The following is a 19347-nucleotide window of genomic DNA, read 5'->3' as shown; positions in this document are numbered from 1 at the left end:
GTTTGAGACTGAGAGGAGATGGTGGGCAGTGAGTAAGGAGTGGGGGCGTTGAGTCTGGGATTCGTATCAGGATTTGGAAAGTGATCCAGCTGTCAGTGTGTGGCTCTTCTCTGCGGGGCTCTCGAGCTTATATGACAGTGTGGGCTATTTTGAATCCTTCACATTCCTCCTGATGTGAAGTGATATGTTCAAGGGGTCAAGAGAGTTGTTTGCACTTTGTTTGAATGTATTCATTGGTCAGTATTGGGTTTAATCGGAATAATGCTCCACTTTTTACACCCGTTTTTGTTTTGTTCAGAGAGTGCGGGTCAAGACGACTCTCTTCTGAAGCTGCTCGGCCGTGTGGTGATGAGTCTTTATGCGAAGTACTGGATCTACGTGTGTGGAGGCATGTTCATCATGGTCAGCTTCGATGGGAAGCTTGTGGGATACAAGATCGTCTACATGCTGCTGTTTCTGCTGTGTATGTGCGTCTACCAGGTAAACACAGACCACCAGGCTCTCTGAAGTACAACAGGCCCATACTCCTACAACAGCAATGCACTAAGGCCTGCTTCACCGCTCCATAAATCAGGATTTCTCCATAAAGCTCAACTCAGTCATTTATTATAGTCAATTTACATTAAGAAACAGACACTACACTGACACCTAGCAGAGAACATGAAGTACTGCTCCCCCCCCCAAACGTGCCATTTGTGCAACAGGAAATGTCCTGCCCCCTTTTCTGAGTCTCTCCAATCACAACGGTGAATCCGAGTTTATCCGAGAGCGCAAAGATGAGGTTTAACCAACCAAATCAGACACAAAAATCAGCACTGAGAAACACAAGCCCTGACTAAAAACTGAGAAAACGACAACGGAGAAGAAAGAGAACAGAGCGAAAACGGCTAAAAGCCAGGCTCATTATCATTTAAAGGAACAGGCGCTGAAACTGACCGCTCTGAGCGAGGCTATTTAGACTTGGAGGAATCTGCTGGTATTATGACCTCATCGTATGTCACTTTTAAAACATGTGCCAAACTGAGAAAACCTGCTTTGAAAAAGCCCTGTTAAGTGTTTAGAAATGGACGATGTATTGAATCATATATTCATTGATATTAGTCATTTAGGAGTGTGTGTGATTCAGTGTGTTGTTCTCTATCTGATTGTAGGTGTGTTACACTCTGTGGAGGAGACTCCTGAAGCTGTTCTGGTGGTTGGTGGTGGCCTACACCATGTTGGTGCTCATCACTATCTACACTTTCCAGTTTGAGGACTTCCCAGGATACTGGAAGAATTTCACCGGCTTCACAGAGGACCAGTTAGTCCTTCATTACACCTTCACAGTAGGGCCTTAGTTAATGAAGACATTTGGTTTAATAGTTGGATAGTGATCCTCATCTCTCTCTCTGTCTCTCTCTCTCTGTCTGTCTCTGTGTCTCTCTCTCACTGTCCCTCTCTCTCTCCCTCTCTCTCTCTTTCTCTCTCTCACACACTGTTTCTCTCTCTCTCTCTCTCACACACACACACACACACACACTGTCTCTGTCTCTCTCTCTCTCTCTCTCTCTCACACACACACTGTCTCTCTCTCTCTCTCTCTCTCTCTCTCACACACACACTGTCTCTCTCTCTCTCTCTCTCTCTTACACTGTCCCTCTCTCTCTCTCTCACACACACACTGTCTCTCTCTATCTCTCTCTCTGTTTCTGTTTTCCAGGCTGGCCGACATTGGCCTGGAGACGTTTAAACTTCCGGAGCTCTTCAGCAGCATCATGATCCCTGGCTTCTTCCTGCTCGCCTGCATCCTGCAGCTGCACTACTTCCACAAACCCTTCATGAAGATCACTGACCTGGAGCATGTCACACCCCTCAGCAGGCAAAGCTCTAAAGCTCTTTAAGTTCTGAAACACAAAGAACAGCAGGGCACTTACTAATGACTGCAGAAGCTGTGTTGCTGTTGGTAGTCTGTAAGACCTGATCATAGTCAACACTGAGAGCTACACGCTCAACTGACTTTGACTTATTCTAGCCCAGTGGCTCCCAGGCATGGGGCGGCTCCCAGGCATACTCCTGTCCTTGGTATTTTTCCGCCCTCTATAATACCTACTGCACCTGAACCAGGGTTTGCAAGGCACTGATCTAGTTTGCTTTCTTTAGCAAACACAACATAACTTCGACAGAACTCCTGTAAATTGTGTTGCATTGTGAGCTTGAGGGTTCTTTATGCCGTCTCCATGAGACACTGATATTTCAGCAGTCTTTAAAGCCATAAGCAGATTTGGGTCAGTATTTGGATGGGAGACCTCCAATGACTCAATGGCTCAATGTACCACAGCTTATCAGCGCCATCTTCAATTGGCTTAATGCCTTCCCTCTCATATCCTCTCTGTACATAAGAGCTAGAGAGTGTACAGGTGCGGATTGGCTGCAGTCGCATCGTGTGTGTTGATGCTGCCCATTGGTGGATGTTCAGGTGACTCCCTAATGTCCTTTGGGTTCTAGAAGAGTGCTGCACGAGTTGAACTAATATTCATTCATACATCAGCATGATGGAAGATCAATGTTTGTTGGGTGTTGGTTGTGTGATTTGAGTCTCACTTTCCATGCTTCAGCTGGTAAATATTTGCTTCAGTATTTAACCCACTCCTGTACGTGTTTGTTTTCTTCATTCGTGCAGAAAGCGCTGTGCCCCGAAGCCAGAAGTGCTCCAGAGCTCAGAGGGAGGAGGCTTTGAGGAGGAGGACATTCACACGGAGCTCGGAGACGATGAGTCTGAAGATGGAGGTGAGAGCACGGAGATGAACAAAGCTCCGATTGTGAAAACATTAAATAACTTAAAATAGAATAAAAACCTCTTCAAATAAAATCACAAGCTCCTGACCTTTCTTCTCAGTGATGGTGCCCAGTAAGTGGGGGTTGGTGATGGACAGGCTGATGGTTCTGTTCTGGAAGTTTTCTGATATCCTCACCTTAGTCCAGGCTTTTCTCTGGAGGATCCTGGAGCTCCACATCCTCAAGATAGTCGCCTTCTTTGTCGTCTGGGTGTCACTGCTGGAGGTGTGACCAAATAAATGCTGTGGTGATATCACTGTATCTGCAGCTTATTGCTTTCAAAACACAGAGGCAAATTACAACACAGTGAACTACACCATGAATGCATGTTTTTTCACCAAGTAAAATGGATTGATTAGAGTTTACAAACAGTATTCTGTGGTTACCAAGTTACATTGTGGTCCAATGTAATCCTGTGTATGGCATCATGGTTTTTATTAATTTCACACATCAATTATCAATTTATTTATTTTTGAATGTGGCCCAGACAATTAATCATTTATATTTTTTAATCATATGTCATTTTTCTAAGCACTCTTTGATGTTTTCTGATGGTTATAATGCATGTTGGTTCTCTGCTGGGAAAATGAGACAGCTGTTGTGCATCTGCAGTGTTTGTGATGTGTAAGTAATGAGGTGTTAATGTGTAAATGTGTCTCCTGCCCTCTCTCTCTCTCTCTCTCTCTCTCTCTCTCTATCCAGCCATCTGTGATGAACCTTCTGCTGGTGGTTCTGTGGTCTTTCGCCATGCCGTACACTCGCTTCAGACCCATGGCCTCATGTCTGTCCACTGTCTGGGTCTGCGTCATCATCGTCTGCAAAATGCTCTACCAGCTCAGGATTGTTAAACCCAGTGAATACTCCAACAACTGCACTGTGGTGAGAGAGCAGATATATATACACACACACACTCCATCACAGGTGCACAAACATGTACAGCTCTGTCTGTGAGAAGTCAGTTCTCCGTCTCACTGCTGCCCGCTGGGAGGATAATCCTCGCTCTAATTACCCAGCCACTCTCCTGCTCATGTTTTTGTTGACGTGTTTGGTCTGAAACTTTACGGCTGTTGAGTGAAGGCGGTGAACAGTGCGGTGTTTGGTGTTTGTCTCTGAGGTGATTAGCGAGACTTTATGAGATCTCATTACTGCCACATTAGCACAGACCTCACTAGCTTCCTTCCCCAGTTAAAGCTGGAGAAAACAACTTTGCAAACAACTAGTGCTGCATAGTTTATGCATTTCCCCTCTTTATCATCAGCAACAGCCTTTTCGGGGGAGGATTTACACTAGACTGTTACACTAGAACACTGCTGTGAGGATTTGATTGCATTAAATTGCTTTTTGGGTGCAGTATCGTGGTTTTACAGATAAATAAAGGTGCCTAAAATGTCTTTTCTCTCTTTGTTCTCTGTCTTCTAGCCTTTTCTCAATGATACCAGTCTAGAGAGCGAGGAGATCCTGAACTCCACGCTATACAGCGGTCCCGTGGATCCCGCTAACTGGTTCGGCTTCAGAAAGGATGCCACAGCCTTAGGCTACAGTAAGGTGAGATCCCACTCATTTTTCACTTTCTCGTCTCATTGAGAATGTGTTGATTTTTCAAAATCACTTTATCAGCAAAGTTCACCTTCGTGTGCCAAGAAGTATGGAGTCAAAAAGGTAAAGCGGTTCACTGGAAAGAACCAAAGTTCCAAGAATCAGGAACGGAACTGGTTCAAGAACCGGAGTTCATTTGGTGGAAAAGCTCTATGGTTGACAGAAACAAATCAATGATTCAATGCTCTGATTGGTTAAACAAACCTCATGATGTGATTGGTCCAGCTAAAGCTTTCCTATTGGTCCATCAATTGGCCGTCAAAACAGGGTCTTAAATTCGCAAACTGCAAAAAGAGATTCACACATGCAACAGTGTGGATTTTTTCCACCTCATTCAAAAACTCCCACTGTCACATATGGAACCTTAAAAAGGTTTGCTCTTGCACATTTTAAAATTTAAATTTTTGCAAATTTGTGCATTCCGATACATTTGTGGATTTTAGTTTTACGTGTATGTAGTTGCTCAAATGCAGTTACTAATGTTGTTTTGCGTGTATGTAGTTGCTCAAACGCAGTTACAAATTCCGTGTTACGTGTATGTAGTTGCTCAAACGCAGCTACAAATGTGTTCCACGTGTATGTAGTTGCTCAAACACAGTTACAGATTTTGTTTTACGTGTATGTAGTTGCTCAAACGCAGCTACAAATGTGTTCCACGTGTATGTAGTTGCTCAAACGCAGTTACAAATTTTGTTTTACGTGTATGTAGTTGCTCAAACGCAGTTACAAATTCCGTGTTACGTGTATGTAGTTGCTCAAACGCAGCTACAAATGTGTTCCACGTGTATGTAGTTGCTCAAACACAGTTACAGATTTTGTTTTACGTGTATGTAGTTGCTCAAACGCAGCTACAAATGTGTTCCACGTGTATGTAGTTGCTCAAACGCAGTTACAAATTTCGTTTTACGTGTATGTAGTTGCTCAAACGCAGTTACAAATTCCGTGTTACGTGTATGTAGTTGCTCAAACGCAGCTACAAATGTGTTCCACGTGTATGTAGTTGCTCAAACACAGTTACAGATTTTGTTTTACGTGTATGTAGTTGCTCAAACGCAGCTACAAATTCCGTGTTACGTGTATGTAGTTGCTCAAACGCAGCTACAAATGTGTTCCACGTGTATGTAGTTGCTCAAACACAGTTACAGATTTTGTTTTACGTGTATGTAGTTGCTCAAACGCAGTTACAAATTCCGTGTTACGTGTATGTAGTTGCTCAAACGCAGCTACAAATGTGTTCCACGTGTATGTAGTTGCTCAAACAGTTACAGATTTTGTTTTACGTGTATGTAGTTGCTCAAACGCAGCTACAAATGTGTTCCACGTGTATGTAGTTGCTCAAACGCAGTTACAAATTTCGTTTTACGTGTATGTAGTTGCTCAAACGCAGCTACAAATGTGTTCCACGTGTATGTAGTTGCTCAAACTCAGTTACAAATTTTGTTTTATGTGTATGTAGTTGCTCAAACGCAGTTACAAATTTCGTTTTACGTGTATGTAGTTGCTCAAACGCAGTTACAAATTTCATTTTATGTGTATGTAGTTGCTCAAATGCAGTTACAAATTTAGTTTTACGTGTATGTAGTTGCTCAAACGCAGTTACAGATTTAGTTTTACGTGTATGCAGTTGCTCAAACGCAGTTACAAATTTAGTTTTACGTGTATGTAGTTACTCATACAGTTACAAATTTCGTTTTACGTGTATGTAGTTGCTCAAACGCAGTTACAGATTTAGTTTTACGTGTATGTAGTTGCTCAAACGCAGTTACAGATTTAGTTTTACGTGTATGTAGTTGCTCAAACGCAGTTACAGATTTTGTTTTAGGTGTATGTAGTTGCTCAAACGCAGTTACAAATTTAGTTTCACGTGTATGTAGTTGCTCAAAAGCAGTTACAGATTTAGTTTTACATGTATGTAGTTGCTCAAACGCAGTTACAGATTTAGTTTTACATGTATGTAGTTGCTCAAACGCAGTTACAGATTTAGTTTTACGTGTATGTAGTTGCTCAAACGCAGTTACAGATTTAGTTTTACGTGTATGTAGTTGCTCAAACGCAGTTACAGATTTAGTTTTACGTGTATGTAGTTGCTCAAACGCAGTTACAAATTTTGTTTTACGTGTATGTAGTTGCTTAAACGCAGTTACAAATTTAGTTTCACGTGTATGTAGTTGCTCAAAAGCAGTTACAGATTTAGTTTTACATGTATGTAGTTGCTCAAACGCAGCTACAAATGTAGTTTTACGTGTATGTAGTTGCTCAAACGCAGCTACAGATTTAGTTTTACGTGTATGTAGTTACTCATACAGTTACAAATTTCGTTTTACGTGTATGTAGTTGCTCAAAAGCAATTACAGATTTCTTTTTACATTTACATTTACATTTATGCATTTGGCAGACGCTTTTATCCAAAGCGACTTACAAAAGAGGATCTAACATTCGAACTACAGCACAAATTATACAAAATACCTTACATTAAGTGCAATATGCCAGGAAGTAATAAGTGCATTAAAGAAAGACATTCAGTGCAAAAGATACTGGGTTTTCAATGATTTCTTGAATGCGGAGAGGGTTTCTGTTGCTCTGATGGTGCTTGGAAGCTCGTTCCACCAGCGTGGTACCAGAGATGAGAATAGCCTCAACTGACTTGTACGGGGGGTTCGTCGTGTTAGTAGGCGCTCCTTTGAGGAACGGAGAGGGCGGGCGCTAACGTATGGTTTTAAGAGTCTATTGAGGTAGATGGGAGCAGAACCAGTGAATACTCTGAAGGCCATCATTAGTGATTTGAATTTGATGCGAGCAGCTAAGGGTAGCCAATGCAGCTCAACTAATAGGGGCGTGACATGTGCTCTTTTTGGTTGGTTGAAGACCAGGCGTGCTGCCGCATTCTGGATCATCTGTAGTGGTCTCACAGCACAGGCCGGAAGACCTGTCAGGAGGGCGTTGCAATAGTCTAGACGGGAGATTACTAACGTCTGAACGAGGAGCTGTGTTGTATGTTGAGTTAGGTATGGTCTAATCTTCCTTATGTTGAAGGACGTTGTATGTTGAGTTAGGTATGGCCTAATCTTCCTTATGTTGAAGGACGTTGTATGTTGAGTTAGGTATGGCCTAATCTTCCTTATGTTGAAGGACTTTTTACGTGTATGTAGTTGCTCAAACGCAGTTACAAATTTCGTTTTATGTGTATGTAGTTGCTCAAACGCAATTACAGATTTCTTTTTACGTGTATGTAGTTGCTCAAACGCAGTTACAAATTTTGTTTTACGTGTATGTAGTTGCTCAAACGCAGTTACAAAGTCCGTTACATTTGTGAGTATTGTTACAAACTCAAAATCTTTTTGACCCTTTTTTGACTCCATAAAGGAGTATCTTTAGGGATTTGGTACAAATAAATGAAGCAGATACATAATCACAAATATACATCCCCTCTGGCCGATGTTTGGCATTGAGTATGTTCTCTCTTCTCTCCTCCTATTAGAATCATCTGCTGGTTCTGCTGCTGCTGGTGTTCGAGGCGACAGTATATCGGCACCAGATTCATCACTACAGACAGCTCCAGCGCTCACCTCCCAACATCCCTGCAATCTTCCCCCAGGCCACGAGGGACAAACTGGACCAGGGACTGTTGCCCTGCATCAAATACTTGCTCAACTATAGTTTCTACAAATTTGGCCTTGAGGTCAGCACCCTTTTATCTATTGTTTGATGCAGTTCCCTATTCCCAGATTTCTCGTGTCCTTTATGTAGTCTGTTCTCTATCTGAAATAAGAGTATGTTATTTCAGGGAACTGACTCTGACTCTCCGTGCTGTTCTTTGCTCCAGATCTGCTTCTTGATGACGGTGAATGCGATAGGTCAGCGTATGAATTTCTTGGTCATTATCCACGGCTGCTGGTTGGTTGCGATCATGGTGCTGCGGCGCCGGGCAGCCATCGCCAAAATCTGGTCCAAATACTGTCTGTTCCTGGTCATCTTCATGATCTACCAATATATTCTGTGCGTGGGGATCCCTCCGGCTCTCTGTATCGGTCAGTGCCCATTGAGCTAAACACAATAGAGCTAAAGACACATAGAGGACCAGATCTGTACTTGTCATTTGTCCATGATCTTCATTATGCCTCTTCATTAAAGGTATTGTGTATTAGAACTGCAGGACTTACTTTAAAGGTGTGTTTGTGTAGATTATCCATGGAGATGGAAGACGTCAGTCACCATCAACTCAGCACTGATCAAGTGGATCTACCTCCCTGATTTCTACACAATCCCCAACTCCAAAAACCTCATCGGTGAGTTACAGCTAGACTGGTTTCTGTAATGTGAACGCATCAACTGTCACAGTGATCACAAAAACGTACCTGTGGAGAAACTGTATGAGTATGAAAAATCTGGACGTGTGTGTGTGTGTGTACAGCCGACTTCCTGCTGCTGATGTGCGCTTCTCAGCAGTGGAAAGTGTTTGAGAATGAGAAGAAGGAGGAGTGGATGGTGATGGGAGGAGAAAACAGTGATAACCCTGACCCTATGGTGGGACTCCCCTTTAACCCTGCCCCCAACTTCATTAACTGCAGGTACTACCTCCACACTCACTAAAGCATCCTCTTCGGGGCCCATCAGTAAACACAGGTCCGTCAACGTGTCCAATTACTTTAGTATTGGTCTCTAGTTTCAGGGCATGCAGGTTGAAAAAGAACTGCTGAACTTTATAGAACTTCACTCACTCTCTCTCTCTCTCTCTCTCTCTCTCTCTCTTCCTCTTCCTCTCTCTCTCTCTCCCCCTCTCTCTTCCTCTCTCTCTTTCCCTCTCTCTTTCTCTCTCTCTCTCTTTCCCTTTTCCCCCCTCTCTCTCTCTTTCCCTTTCCCTCTCTCTCTCTCTCTCTCTCTCTCTCTTCCCCCCCCCCCCCCCCCCTCTCTCTCTCTCTCTCTCTCTCTCCCTTTCCCTCTCTATATCTCTCTCTCTCTTTTCCTCTCCCTCTCTCTATCTCTCTCACAAACACACATTCTCTCTCTCTCTCTCTCTCACATCCTCATCATATCTGTATGACAGGTCGTATCTGGATATGGCAAAGATCCTTGTGTTCCGGTACATGTTCTGGTTCGTGTTGTCGGTGGTGTTTGTGACCGGTTCGACCCGGATCAGTGTTTTTGGGTTGGGTTATCTCCTCGCCTGCTTCTTCTTCCTGCTGTTTGGGACTCAGCTGCTGATCAAAACATCTCGCAGCAGACTGCTGTTGTGGGACTGTCTCATCATCTACAACGTCACTGTCATAATTTCCAAAAACATCCTGTCTGTGAGTCAAACACACACACACACACAAACACACACACATGCACACACGGACTGCTGTAGAGATGTACATTAAGCTGTTTAATTCATTCATTCATTTACATTTAAGTTCTGGGTTTTGGTAGACGATCTTTTCTTAGTTACTTACAGCTTGAATCATGTTATAGACGTACAGGGGTTAGACACTTCATGGCTAAATTGGAGCAGCCTGGTGGCCAATCTTCATTAACTGCACATTGCACCAGTAAGACCATGTGCATCCAGTGGTTCAAACATTTTATCCTGAAGGCGGTGTCGTGTATCAGGACGACAATGCACCAATACACACAGCGAGACTGGTGAAAGACTGGTTTGATGAACATGAAAGTGAAGTTGAACATCTCCCATGGCCTGCACAGTCACCAGATCTAAATATTATTGAGCCACTTTAGGGTGTTTTGGAGGAGCGAGTCAGGAAACGTTTTCCTCCACCAGCATCACGTAGAGACCTGGCCACTATCCTGCAAGAAGAATGGCTTCAAATCCCTCTGACCACTGTGCAGGACTTGTGTATGTCATTCCCAAGACCAACTGACGCTGTATCGGCCGCAAAAGGAGGCCCTACACCACACTAATACATTACTGTGGTCTAAAACCAGGTGTTTCACTTTCATTGTCCAACCCCTGTACGTGAAGATAATGTCAGGAGGCGTGCTCAAGTCCTTGTAAAGTGTGGTTCTCCTGCCCGAGCTGGGACTTTTACCGTAGTCTTAGATATTCACAACCCGACACAGAGGTGTGTGTATGCTCATTTTTATGTGTGTTTGTGCGTGTCTGTCAGATCCTGGCCTGTGTATTTGTGAATCAGATGCAGGATCGTTTCTGCTGGGTGATCCAACTCTTCAGTCTCGTCTGCACAGTCAAAGGCTACTATGATCGTAAGTCTGCGTAAAACACATTTAAAATAAGTTGGAGTCAAACTGAAAACTGTTGACAAAAAAGCTGTTTTGCTTCACATTTTTATTCACTCAAAAGAAGTGATATCAGAGGAAAACGCAGAGGGTTGGCCTCAAAACCTAGTGAGCTCTCTGCGTAGACAGCTTTAAAAAAACATAATATGCACACTCCTGACATCTTAAAGATCTTAAACATGCTGCAACTAAGATCCTGCTGAGGCAGCGCGGCTGAGTCTGTTTACTGTTGTTCTCCTCCTCTGAGTGTTGGAAGAAAAGTTTATTCCAGAGAAACTCTGTTTAAAGATGATGAGTTGTACTCATATTTTTTTATTTCAGTGTCTGACCACAGTCGATTTCTCTTGTCTAGTTCTCTGTTACTCCAAAGGGAACATGATGAAAATTGTGATGATAATCACATGATCAGAATCCATGAGCTAGTCTCTGAAGTGTTTGTGAGCTGAGGGGAGTAAACACTAGTCATGTGCAGTGCAGGAACAAGGGCTGTCTAACCACATTGTCTCAGTAATCTTTGTTATATGGTGGGATGCAGAGGCTGGAGGTGGGTTTTAAGGCTGACTACTTATTAGACAGTTTCCCCTGTAGACAGTGGCCAGTAAGGCAGCTCACTGGGATTTGATTAATAATTATTTACGGGGCCCCCTAAACCCCAAAACGGTACAGCAATTTGCTTTTGGAGGACTTCTTCAGATGGGGCTGAGCCACACTTAATCATACTTGTGTGTGTGTGTGTGTGTGTGTGTGTGTGTGTGTGTGTGTGTGTGACTCCACAGCTTCGTCTCTCAGTGATAAGGAGTGTAGTTTGCCTGTAGAGGAGGCTGGTATTATCTGGGACAGCATCTGCTTCTTTTTTCTATTGCTGCAGAGGAGAGTCTTCCTAAGCTTTTATTTCCTTCATGTCAAGGCGGACCTACAGGCTTCAGCACGGCAGGCCTCCAGGTGAGAGCACCCCCTGCTGGACACCATCGTGGGGCAAAAACAAAGCTCAGAGCTAAAGGAAGTGGTTTCACAGCAGAAACAATGAGTGAACCACAATCTTCAAAAATTCGAGATACTGCAGATGATATTGACTGATTGCTTTTACTCTGGCCATGCTGAAAGTGTGTGTGTGTGTGTGTGTGTTCGCACAGGGGTTTTGAGCTCTTCAGAGCCAGCATCGTTAAGAACATGCGTTTCGCCCAGCAGGCCGAGAAAAAATCCATTCAGCAGCTGAAAAACTCGTGAGTTAATGAGTCTCTCCTCTCATTCTCGCTCTGTCCTTGTGTCTTAAAGTTTGCTTCCGATGTTTAAAGACAAACGCTTTGGAGGCTCTGTCTCACGCAGCCGGTGCAGGACAGTAACTGCATCAATCAGTACATCCTTCTGTCTCCACAGGATGAAGAGAATCCGTGATAAACAGCAGAAATATAAAGAAGGTCGAAAGGCATCTGAGAGAGGGGAGCAGGACTCGGGTACAAACACACGCTGCTCTGGGACTCGCACTGAGACACACATGTTTAGAAATAAACGAACAAAGGATGAGCTAATGTCAGATTATCTAGATCTATATGATATTTTTCTTCTGAGGTCTGTGAAGAGCTGATGCTGTGTTAATAACTTCAGCCCTATTCACTGAACAGAAATCAAGCAGATGCTAATTGCAGATGCTTATTAAACGTGGCTCCTTACCCCCGCTGTGCTGTTCTTCACAGAGTCTGAGGAAGAGAAGGAGAGAAGAGAAAAGAAGGAGAGGAAGTCCCTCAGGCAGAAAGAGTGGCACCGGCCCTGGATGGACCACGCGACTGGTACGCTAACAACACACCCTCCGTCTCTGTCTCTCTCTCCAACAGGGGCTCTCCGTCACTGTCTCCTTCACTCTCCCATTCAGTCTCTTTACAAACAAGACGAGTGTGAGACACACAGACATTTATATTCTCAGTTGAGGACGAATTAGCTGTTGTATACCTCCCTGTGTTCCTCAGGAATACTCAGGATACTAAGGCGTGCCTCTGAGTCTTTATTAGTTTTCATTTAAAGGTAGTAATGTTCATTAAATTCACAGACACAAGTAAGCGACTGAACATCAGTGCTTTGTTTGTCTGGTAGCAGCTCTGTGCCGTGGATGTAGCAATGGTTTGCTAATTAAAAAGAATAAAAACATGACTTTGTCATTCAAGGACTCTGTCCCAGTTTATCTGAACTCACATACGGAGAATGCTTGGTGTGGTGTGGTGGATACGCCACTGTCCTCCACACTGCAGACTGGTGTTCAATCACCAGCTCAGGCAGGAAGACCATGCTATAACTGAGCAAGCTTCCTGATAGAATACTGATTAAAACCTTAAAACTCTAGAGCACTGTGAATAAGAGAGTTTGGCGGATGATATTATCTGTTTTAGATTCCATTATTTTAGAACTGAACAGACTGTAAATAGATTGGACATTTTCACCACACCCTGAACTGCTGAGTCAGGTATTAAGGGGCTCAAGGGTGTGTTTAATGTGTGTGTGTTTGTGTGTGTATCTCTTGCAGTGTTGCATTCTGGGGATTATTACCTGTTTGAATCAGACAGTGGAGAGGAGGAGGATCTCTCGGTTGAGGAGCAGAAACATCGCAGACAAACTGCATTTCAGGTAGTGCACACGCACACACACACACATGCTCTCTCGCACACACGCACATTCACGCACACTCACACGCACACTCTCACGCACACACACACACACTCTCTCGCGCACGCACACACACACACACTCTCTCACGCACATTCACGCACACACACACTCACACACACACTCTCACACACTCACATGTTAACAGTCCAATGTTTAAAGAAAGGTGTTGAATCATTTCACTGCTTTTCTATCCTTTTAAAAATGAAATTGATTTGCTTTGCCTCTCATATTCTGTGTGTTTGTTTGTATTTGTATGATTGTGTATGCACATGCGTGCGTGTGTGTGTGTGTGTTCCACAGCTGGCGTACCAGGCCTGGGTGACCGGCGCTAAACAGGCTCTGAGAGAACGACAGCAGAGACAGAGAGAACAAAGACTGGAGAGAGAGAGAAAACTGGCCGGCACACCAATCTCAGGTCAGACTGCTCAGACACACACACACACACACACACACACACATATATATCAACTGAATGTTTTTATGAAATATCAGGATGTGGGATCCTATATACAGTATATTACATGTAATATTAGTACTAGTAAATCTAATTAGTAAATCTAATTATGTTCCTTATGTATCAGGTGATGGGGAAAGAACTAGGGCTGTTATTGAGAAGCAAGTGACACAGGGGAAAGAAGAAGAAGTGGAGGAGGAGGAAGAGGAGGAGGTGCTTGGCGAGGAAGTGGAGGAGTCAGGTAAATAACTCCCTTGTAATAACTCTATAACCTGAATGTCCTTAGACCTGAATTATCTCCATCTGACCTGTCTGTGCCCAGCTCCCGAGCAGCTGTTATGAGGTTGGAGAGACAGCCATAGACCCTTTCAGGACAGAGACATAAGTGCACAGTTCAGAAAACCTAAAAGCTGCGTGTCCAACCTTACAGCAGGGGCTATGACAGGAGCAGGGAGTGCTTAATTGCTGTAGTCTGACTCTCTGGCACTTCCCCAGGCTCCGGCAGTGAAACAGTGCAGCGGATTCTAGACATCCTCAAGTTCCTGTGGGTTTTGTTTCTGGCCATGGTGGACGGCTTCACTCTGTGGCTCAACATGCTGACCAAACAATATGTCGACACATCCACGGTGCTGTGCGAGGAGCGATACATGCTCATCCACCACATCGGTCAGGTGAGAGAAAACACATGGCAGTAGTTATAGCTACCAGTTGGTGCAGTAGTGGCATCTACAGACGTGGACACAATAGATGGCAGAGGGCAGGGCCACAATGAGTACCAGCCAAAATGTTCCGAGATCAGATTTGAGGCTAGAAATGTGGCTTGAATCAGATAAGGTCAGTTTTCACAGTATTCGAGATAGCTCTATTATCCTGTGACGACTGGTTTGACCCCTGGGGATGCCTTAGACATGCAAGGCTGGGTGAGTAGGATGGCTCTGGACATGCATCTGTTAGCTGACATAGCAGCTCTGGGTAATTAGCAACCTCCTCCAACGGTGCTGAGCTGTCTACAGACTAGGGCTAGCAGCAGTTTTGAAAAGAGGCTGTGGTTAGCTTCAAATGTCTCAGATGAAGCATCTGAAATCAGAGAAATCAGATTTGATCTTTCTGCCTGAAGGAGATTTTCATCTGAGTTCTTCTCAGTGGTGCTTCCCAATGCTCTGAGAGAGATTCTTTTAGAAAAACTGCATCAGGAGTTCAACGGAATCGTCGGCATGAAGGTGTGTGTGTGCTCCTTCTATAGATGCCTTCCCAGGAGCCCATGGATGACCAGCTTTCCCAGGACAGTGAGAGTCCCACTCTGGAGACATGTTTAGATGAGACTGATGCTGACATCGTTAATGTCAGTGGTGCCGCAAGGTGGGTCTTATGAGTTATATAGTGTTTTTGATTGGAAAAATAGCCACAGAACTTTAAGAAATATATTTAGCTGTATGTATATGCTTCTGTACTTTGTTTTGAGCTGTTTACCATTGGTAGTAAAGCTATGTTTTTGAATGTTCCTGAGCGTAGTGCCACAGAGCTGGGGGATGTTAATGAGTTGGAGGTTGCTCAGGGCTACAGCAACACAACCCTGAGCTCTCAACACACGCTTCAGCTCGAACCAGAACCGGATCTACGAGCTTCACGACGTCAGCGGCGATCCAGAACCGCCAGCGAGCTGCTCACAGACAAGTAAATGCTGCAGATTCAACTCTCCTGTATACAGACTCTTTAAAACCATGTTATAAGGAAAATAGCAGCATTAAAAAAGCTATTCTCAGCCGACGTGGCGAACAGACTCAGTTCAGAAATGGATCACGTTCAGGAACATTCACTTCTACATTTTTCATTAAATGACTCAGTTGGCATAACTTTCAATTTCAACACTCACTCAGAAGAGGAGAAGAAAGTAAAATGCTTTCCAGTGTTTTATTTTTCAGAGTTATGGAGAATTGCAGTAACAGACTCAGAGAAGAAAAACAAACTCTGAGCTGCTAGTGAAAGAGACATTGTTTTTATGGTTTGGGGAATGTTTACAGCAAAGGTTAAGCAAACTTTTTGCACTAATTTACATACTTTAATAATAGGCATATTTTAATATTTAGACAAGATGTATTTAGTGAAAAAACGACCAGAAGTAGGAGCTGGTGTTTTCTCCGTGTCCACGTGGGTTTCCTCCGGGTGACTGTCTGTGAGGAGTGTGGTGTGTTCTCCCTGTGTCTGCGTGGGTTTCCTCCGGGTGACTGTCTGTGAGGAGTGTGGTGTGTTCTCCCTGTGTCTGCGTGGGTTTCCTCCGGGTGACTGTCTGTGAGGAGTGTGGTGTGTTCTCCCTGTGTCTGCGTGGGTTTCCTCCGGGTGACTGTCTGTGAGGAGTGTGGTGTGTTCTCCCTGTGTCTGCGTGGGTTTCCTCCGGGTGACTGTCTGTGAGGAGTGTGGTGTGTTCTCCCTGTGTCTGCGTGGGTTTCCTCCGGGTGACTGTCTGTGAGGAGTGTGGTGTGTTCTCCCTGTGTCTGCTTGGGTTTCCTCCGGGTGACTGTCTGTGAGGAGTGTGGTGTGTTCTCCCTGTGTCTGCGTGGGTTTCCTCCGGGTGACTGTCTGTGAGGAGTGTGGTGTGTTCTCCCTGTGTCTGCGTGGGTTTCCTCCGGGTGACTGTCTGTGAGGAGTGTGGTGTGTTCTCCCTGTGTCTGCGTGGGTTTCCTCCGGGTGACTGTCTGTGAGGAGTGTGGTGTGTTCTCCCTGTGTCTGCGTGGGTTTCCTCTGCAACTGGTTTTCATAGCAGCAGCAATCCTAGCAAAACTTTACAAACCACAACCTAGCTAATGCTAACCTATCTAAAGCTAATTACTTGCCACAACATTCTCTGAAGCACCGTAACTTGGTTTGATTGTACATTGTCTTAATGGAGTCATGAGTCATAAGATCATCGGGATGCAGCTGTCATTACAGAGTCAGAAACACTTCTAAGCAGGTTTACTGGGCTGATTCACCATATTTGGAGTTGTTTGGAAAAAGTTTAAAAACTGCACTCCAACTTCATCCCAAATGGTCTTTTGCATGTTCTTTGTCCTGTTCCAGACCGTACCTCATTGAAGAGCTGGTGCAGAGTCGAAACTTCTACAACACTCAGAACCGTCTGCTGAAACTCCTCTTCGCTCTCTACAACGTCCTGGCCGCCCACTCGGAGCTGGTGTGTTACTTCATCATTGTCCTGAATAACGTGGTCACCGCCTCCGTCATCTCCCTGGTGCTGCCCATCCTCATCTTCCTGTGGGCCATGCTGGCTGTGCCTCGGCCCTCCAAGCGCTTCTGGATGACAGCCATTGTTTACACAGAGGTGGGGGCTCGTGGAGTCTTTTATGTGCTGCTGTAAACAGATGTGTAGATATTGGAACTGTTTATCAGCAAAGGCGTCACACTCCGAGTTCCCTCAGAGATGTAGCTGATTCATTACTGCTTCAGTTTGTACAGTCATGCATTTTTTTATGAAAATAAATACACAGATCTTCAACAGGGAACCAGCTTAATGCAGAATTTATATTTTAAATATTGGTAAACGTTTTAAACTTTGTACTCCTGTGGTGGTCCTATAGAAGTCCTGACTTCTGAAGAACGGGAGGAGGAGCAACAGATCGGTTACGGTCTGTAATTGTAGAACTACAGAGTGCTCGTATACAGTTAATGAACAGTGAGTGTAGAAATGAGAAGGAGGTTGTTGTAATGTAAGGATAAACACTTCTTAACAATATTACATTTCTGGTTTTACATCATTCGGCTTGACATGAGGTCGAATATGATTGTTCTCAGTGGGTATCATTTTCCAGAGCTCTAATATGTGTCGGACTGTTCTGCTCTCTCTTTAAGGTGATGGTTGTGGTGAAGTACTTGTTCCAGTTTGGCTTCTTCCCTTGGAACAGTGATTACGAGACCAAGCTGAACGAGAACAAGCCTTTCTTCCCTCCGCGAATCCTGGGCCTGGACAAAACAGACAACTACATCCGCTACGACCTGCTTCAGCTGCTGGTGCTGTTCTTCCACCGTTCACTGCTCCAGGTACAGCTTGTACACTCTGGGTCCCATGTGGACACCCTTAATTATCAGGGAATTCAGCTACTTTAAAGTGCACACAGTGCTTTAAACACCGATCAGCCATAACATTAACACCACCTCTTTGTTTCTATACTCTCAGTAGGAACTACACAGGAGCACTTTGTAGTTCAGTTACACACTGCATTCAACCTGTTGCTGTGCATACTTTTTAGCCCCCTGTTCCGTGGTCACTACACCCATAAGTCACAAAAGGTGCTGGATCATCCTCAGCGCTGCAGTGACACTGACGTGGTGGTGGTGTGTTGTGCTCGTGCAGAGTGGATCAGACACAGCAGTGCTGCTGGAGTTTTTAAACCCTGTGTCCACTCTCTGTCCACTCTGTGAGACACTCCTCCCTCGTTGGTCCACCTTGTAGATGTAAAGTCAGAGAGAGTGGCTCATCACATGGTTTCTTCTCCCCTCAGCGCTATGGCCTGTGGGACCAGGAGGGTCCTCTGGAGGAGAAGACCAGTCCAGAGCTGGAAAAGAAGAAGAAGGAGGAGGGCGAGGAGATGGACAGTAGTGTCTTTGAACTGGACGACAAAACCCCAGATCCAGAACAAGAGTCCAAAGCACATACAGAACCACAGATCGACCCTGAGCAGAACCAAAGCGAAGAGATAACCCCTGAACCTCACCAGGACGAGGGGAAGAAGAAGAGCGGCCTGCTGCGCTTCCGCAAAAGAAAATCGGCGAATAAAGGTCAGTGTGGGCAGAGAGTGGACGGGTAACCCCTCAAACTGCAGGGTGTTGTTAATGTTATTAAACACAGAAACTACTACAGCTACTGAAGTATCTCTTATGAGTAATATACAGTGGATAATTCACTGATATAAATTGTCGGTGAAAAGAAAAACACATTTGATATCTATTTTTGTTGATTTATAGTTTTGCTATATAATTTGAACACAGCAGGTGTCCTTCACATTCAATAGAAATGCTCCAAAACTACTTGGAATAAAGTCTTTTTTACACTGACTTCCACTGAGGTTTAAGGTTTTATCCTTCTCTTAAATACCTGTCTTTCCCCTATTTCCGTCCACTACCGTATATGGTGCCATTCCGCTCTCTCTCTTCGCCAATCGCATTGGGTAAAACAATAAAACGTAAGTTCACGCCCTAGTAGGGCATTTAAACATCAGTCTTGCAAGAAATCACACATCTAAACAATATTTAAGTATCTCTAACAGTGTTGTAACTCTTTGTGTGTAAAACTGTGTGTGGAACACAACACATTTCCATTTCGCGACAGATATTTCCCTCAGTGTAAAAGTTAGCTTAGCGGTTAGCTTCCTTTTCTCTGAGGTGAAAATCTACCGCCATTGTAGTCCTTACATGTAGAGTATGGATACTAACACAGGACAAACGTAATCTCATTGTGAACCTCTCAAAACCACTGAATGTGGTAGCAACTGTCTCGTTTAACTGTCACAAACAGGGGAGGTGGCTGAAGTTAGGGGGCGCTAGTAATCTTAGCAGTATTGGCACCTACTTAAACAAAAGCGTTTTTATCTAAAAACATA

At 44.2% G+C, this 19347-nt stretch overlaps 1 protein-coding gene across 1 annotated transcript in view; it reads left to right on the top strand.

Annotated features, from left to right (window-relative positions):
- The window catches only part of LOC136678470 (piezo-type mechanosensitive ion channel component 1-like), a 91675-nt gene that overhangs the window by 59626 nt on the left and 12702 nt on the right, over nucleotides 1-19347 (top strand). Inside the window, exons 16-41 of the mRNA XM_066656523.1 lie at nucleotides 299-480; nucleotides 1152-1300; nucleotides 1700-1858; nucleotides 2660-2766; nucleotides 2876-3039; nucleotides 3517-3693; nucleotides 4234-4359; nucleotides 7889-8089; nucleotides 8234-8438; nucleotides 8592-8696; nucleotides 8822-8978; nucleotides 9455-9698; nucleotides 10515-10611; nucleotides 11421-11586; nucleotides 11778-11867; nucleotides 12022-12098; nucleotides 12339-12431; nucleotides 13160-13260; nucleotides 13603-13717; nucleotides 13884-13997; nucleotides 14252-14427; nucleotides 15000-15115; nucleotides 15269-15430; nucleotides 16814-17072; nucleotides 17600-17788; nucleotides 18250-18526. Of these exons, the coding sequence (XP_066512620.1) occupies nucleotides 299-480; nucleotides 1152-1300; nucleotides 1700-1858; nucleotides 2660-2766; nucleotides 2876-3039; nucleotides 3517-3693; nucleotides 4234-4359; nucleotides 7889-8089; nucleotides 8234-8438; nucleotides 8592-8696; nucleotides 8822-8978; nucleotides 9455-9698; nucleotides 10515-10611; nucleotides 11421-11586; nucleotides 11778-11867; nucleotides 12022-12098; nucleotides 12339-12431; nucleotides 13160-13260; nucleotides 13603-13717; nucleotides 13884-13997; nucleotides 14252-14427; nucleotides 15000-15115; nucleotides 15269-15430; nucleotides 16814-17072; nucleotides 17600-17788; nucleotides 18250-18526 (4008 nt within the window). The remainder of the gene's footprint in view (nucleotides 1-298; nucleotides 481-1151; nucleotides 1301-1699; nucleotides 1859-2659; nucleotides 2767-2875; nucleotides 3040-3516; nucleotides 3694-4233; nucleotides 4360-7888; nucleotides 8090-8233; nucleotides 8439-8591; nucleotides 8697-8821; nucleotides 8979-9454; nucleotides 9699-10514; nucleotides 10612-11420; nucleotides 11587-11777; nucleotides 11868-12021; nucleotides 12099-12338; nucleotides 12432-13159; nucleotides 13261-13602; nucleotides 13718-13883; nucleotides 13998-14251; nucleotides 14428-14999; nucleotides 15116-15268; nucleotides 15431-16813; nucleotides 17073-17599; nucleotides 17789-18249; nucleotides 18527-19347) is intronic.

Source organism: Hoplias malabaricus, chromosome Y (genome assembly GCF_029633855.1).
Source record: "Hoplias malabaricus isolate fHopMal1 chromosome Y, fHopMal1.hap1, whole genome shotgun sequence".
Taxonomy (NCBI): Eukaryota; Metazoa; Chordata; class Actinopteri; order Characiformes; family Erythrinidae; genus Hoplias; species Hoplias malabaricus.
Note: the sequence above shows the minus strand (reverse complement) of the source record. Positions and strands in the feature narration are given on the sequence as shown.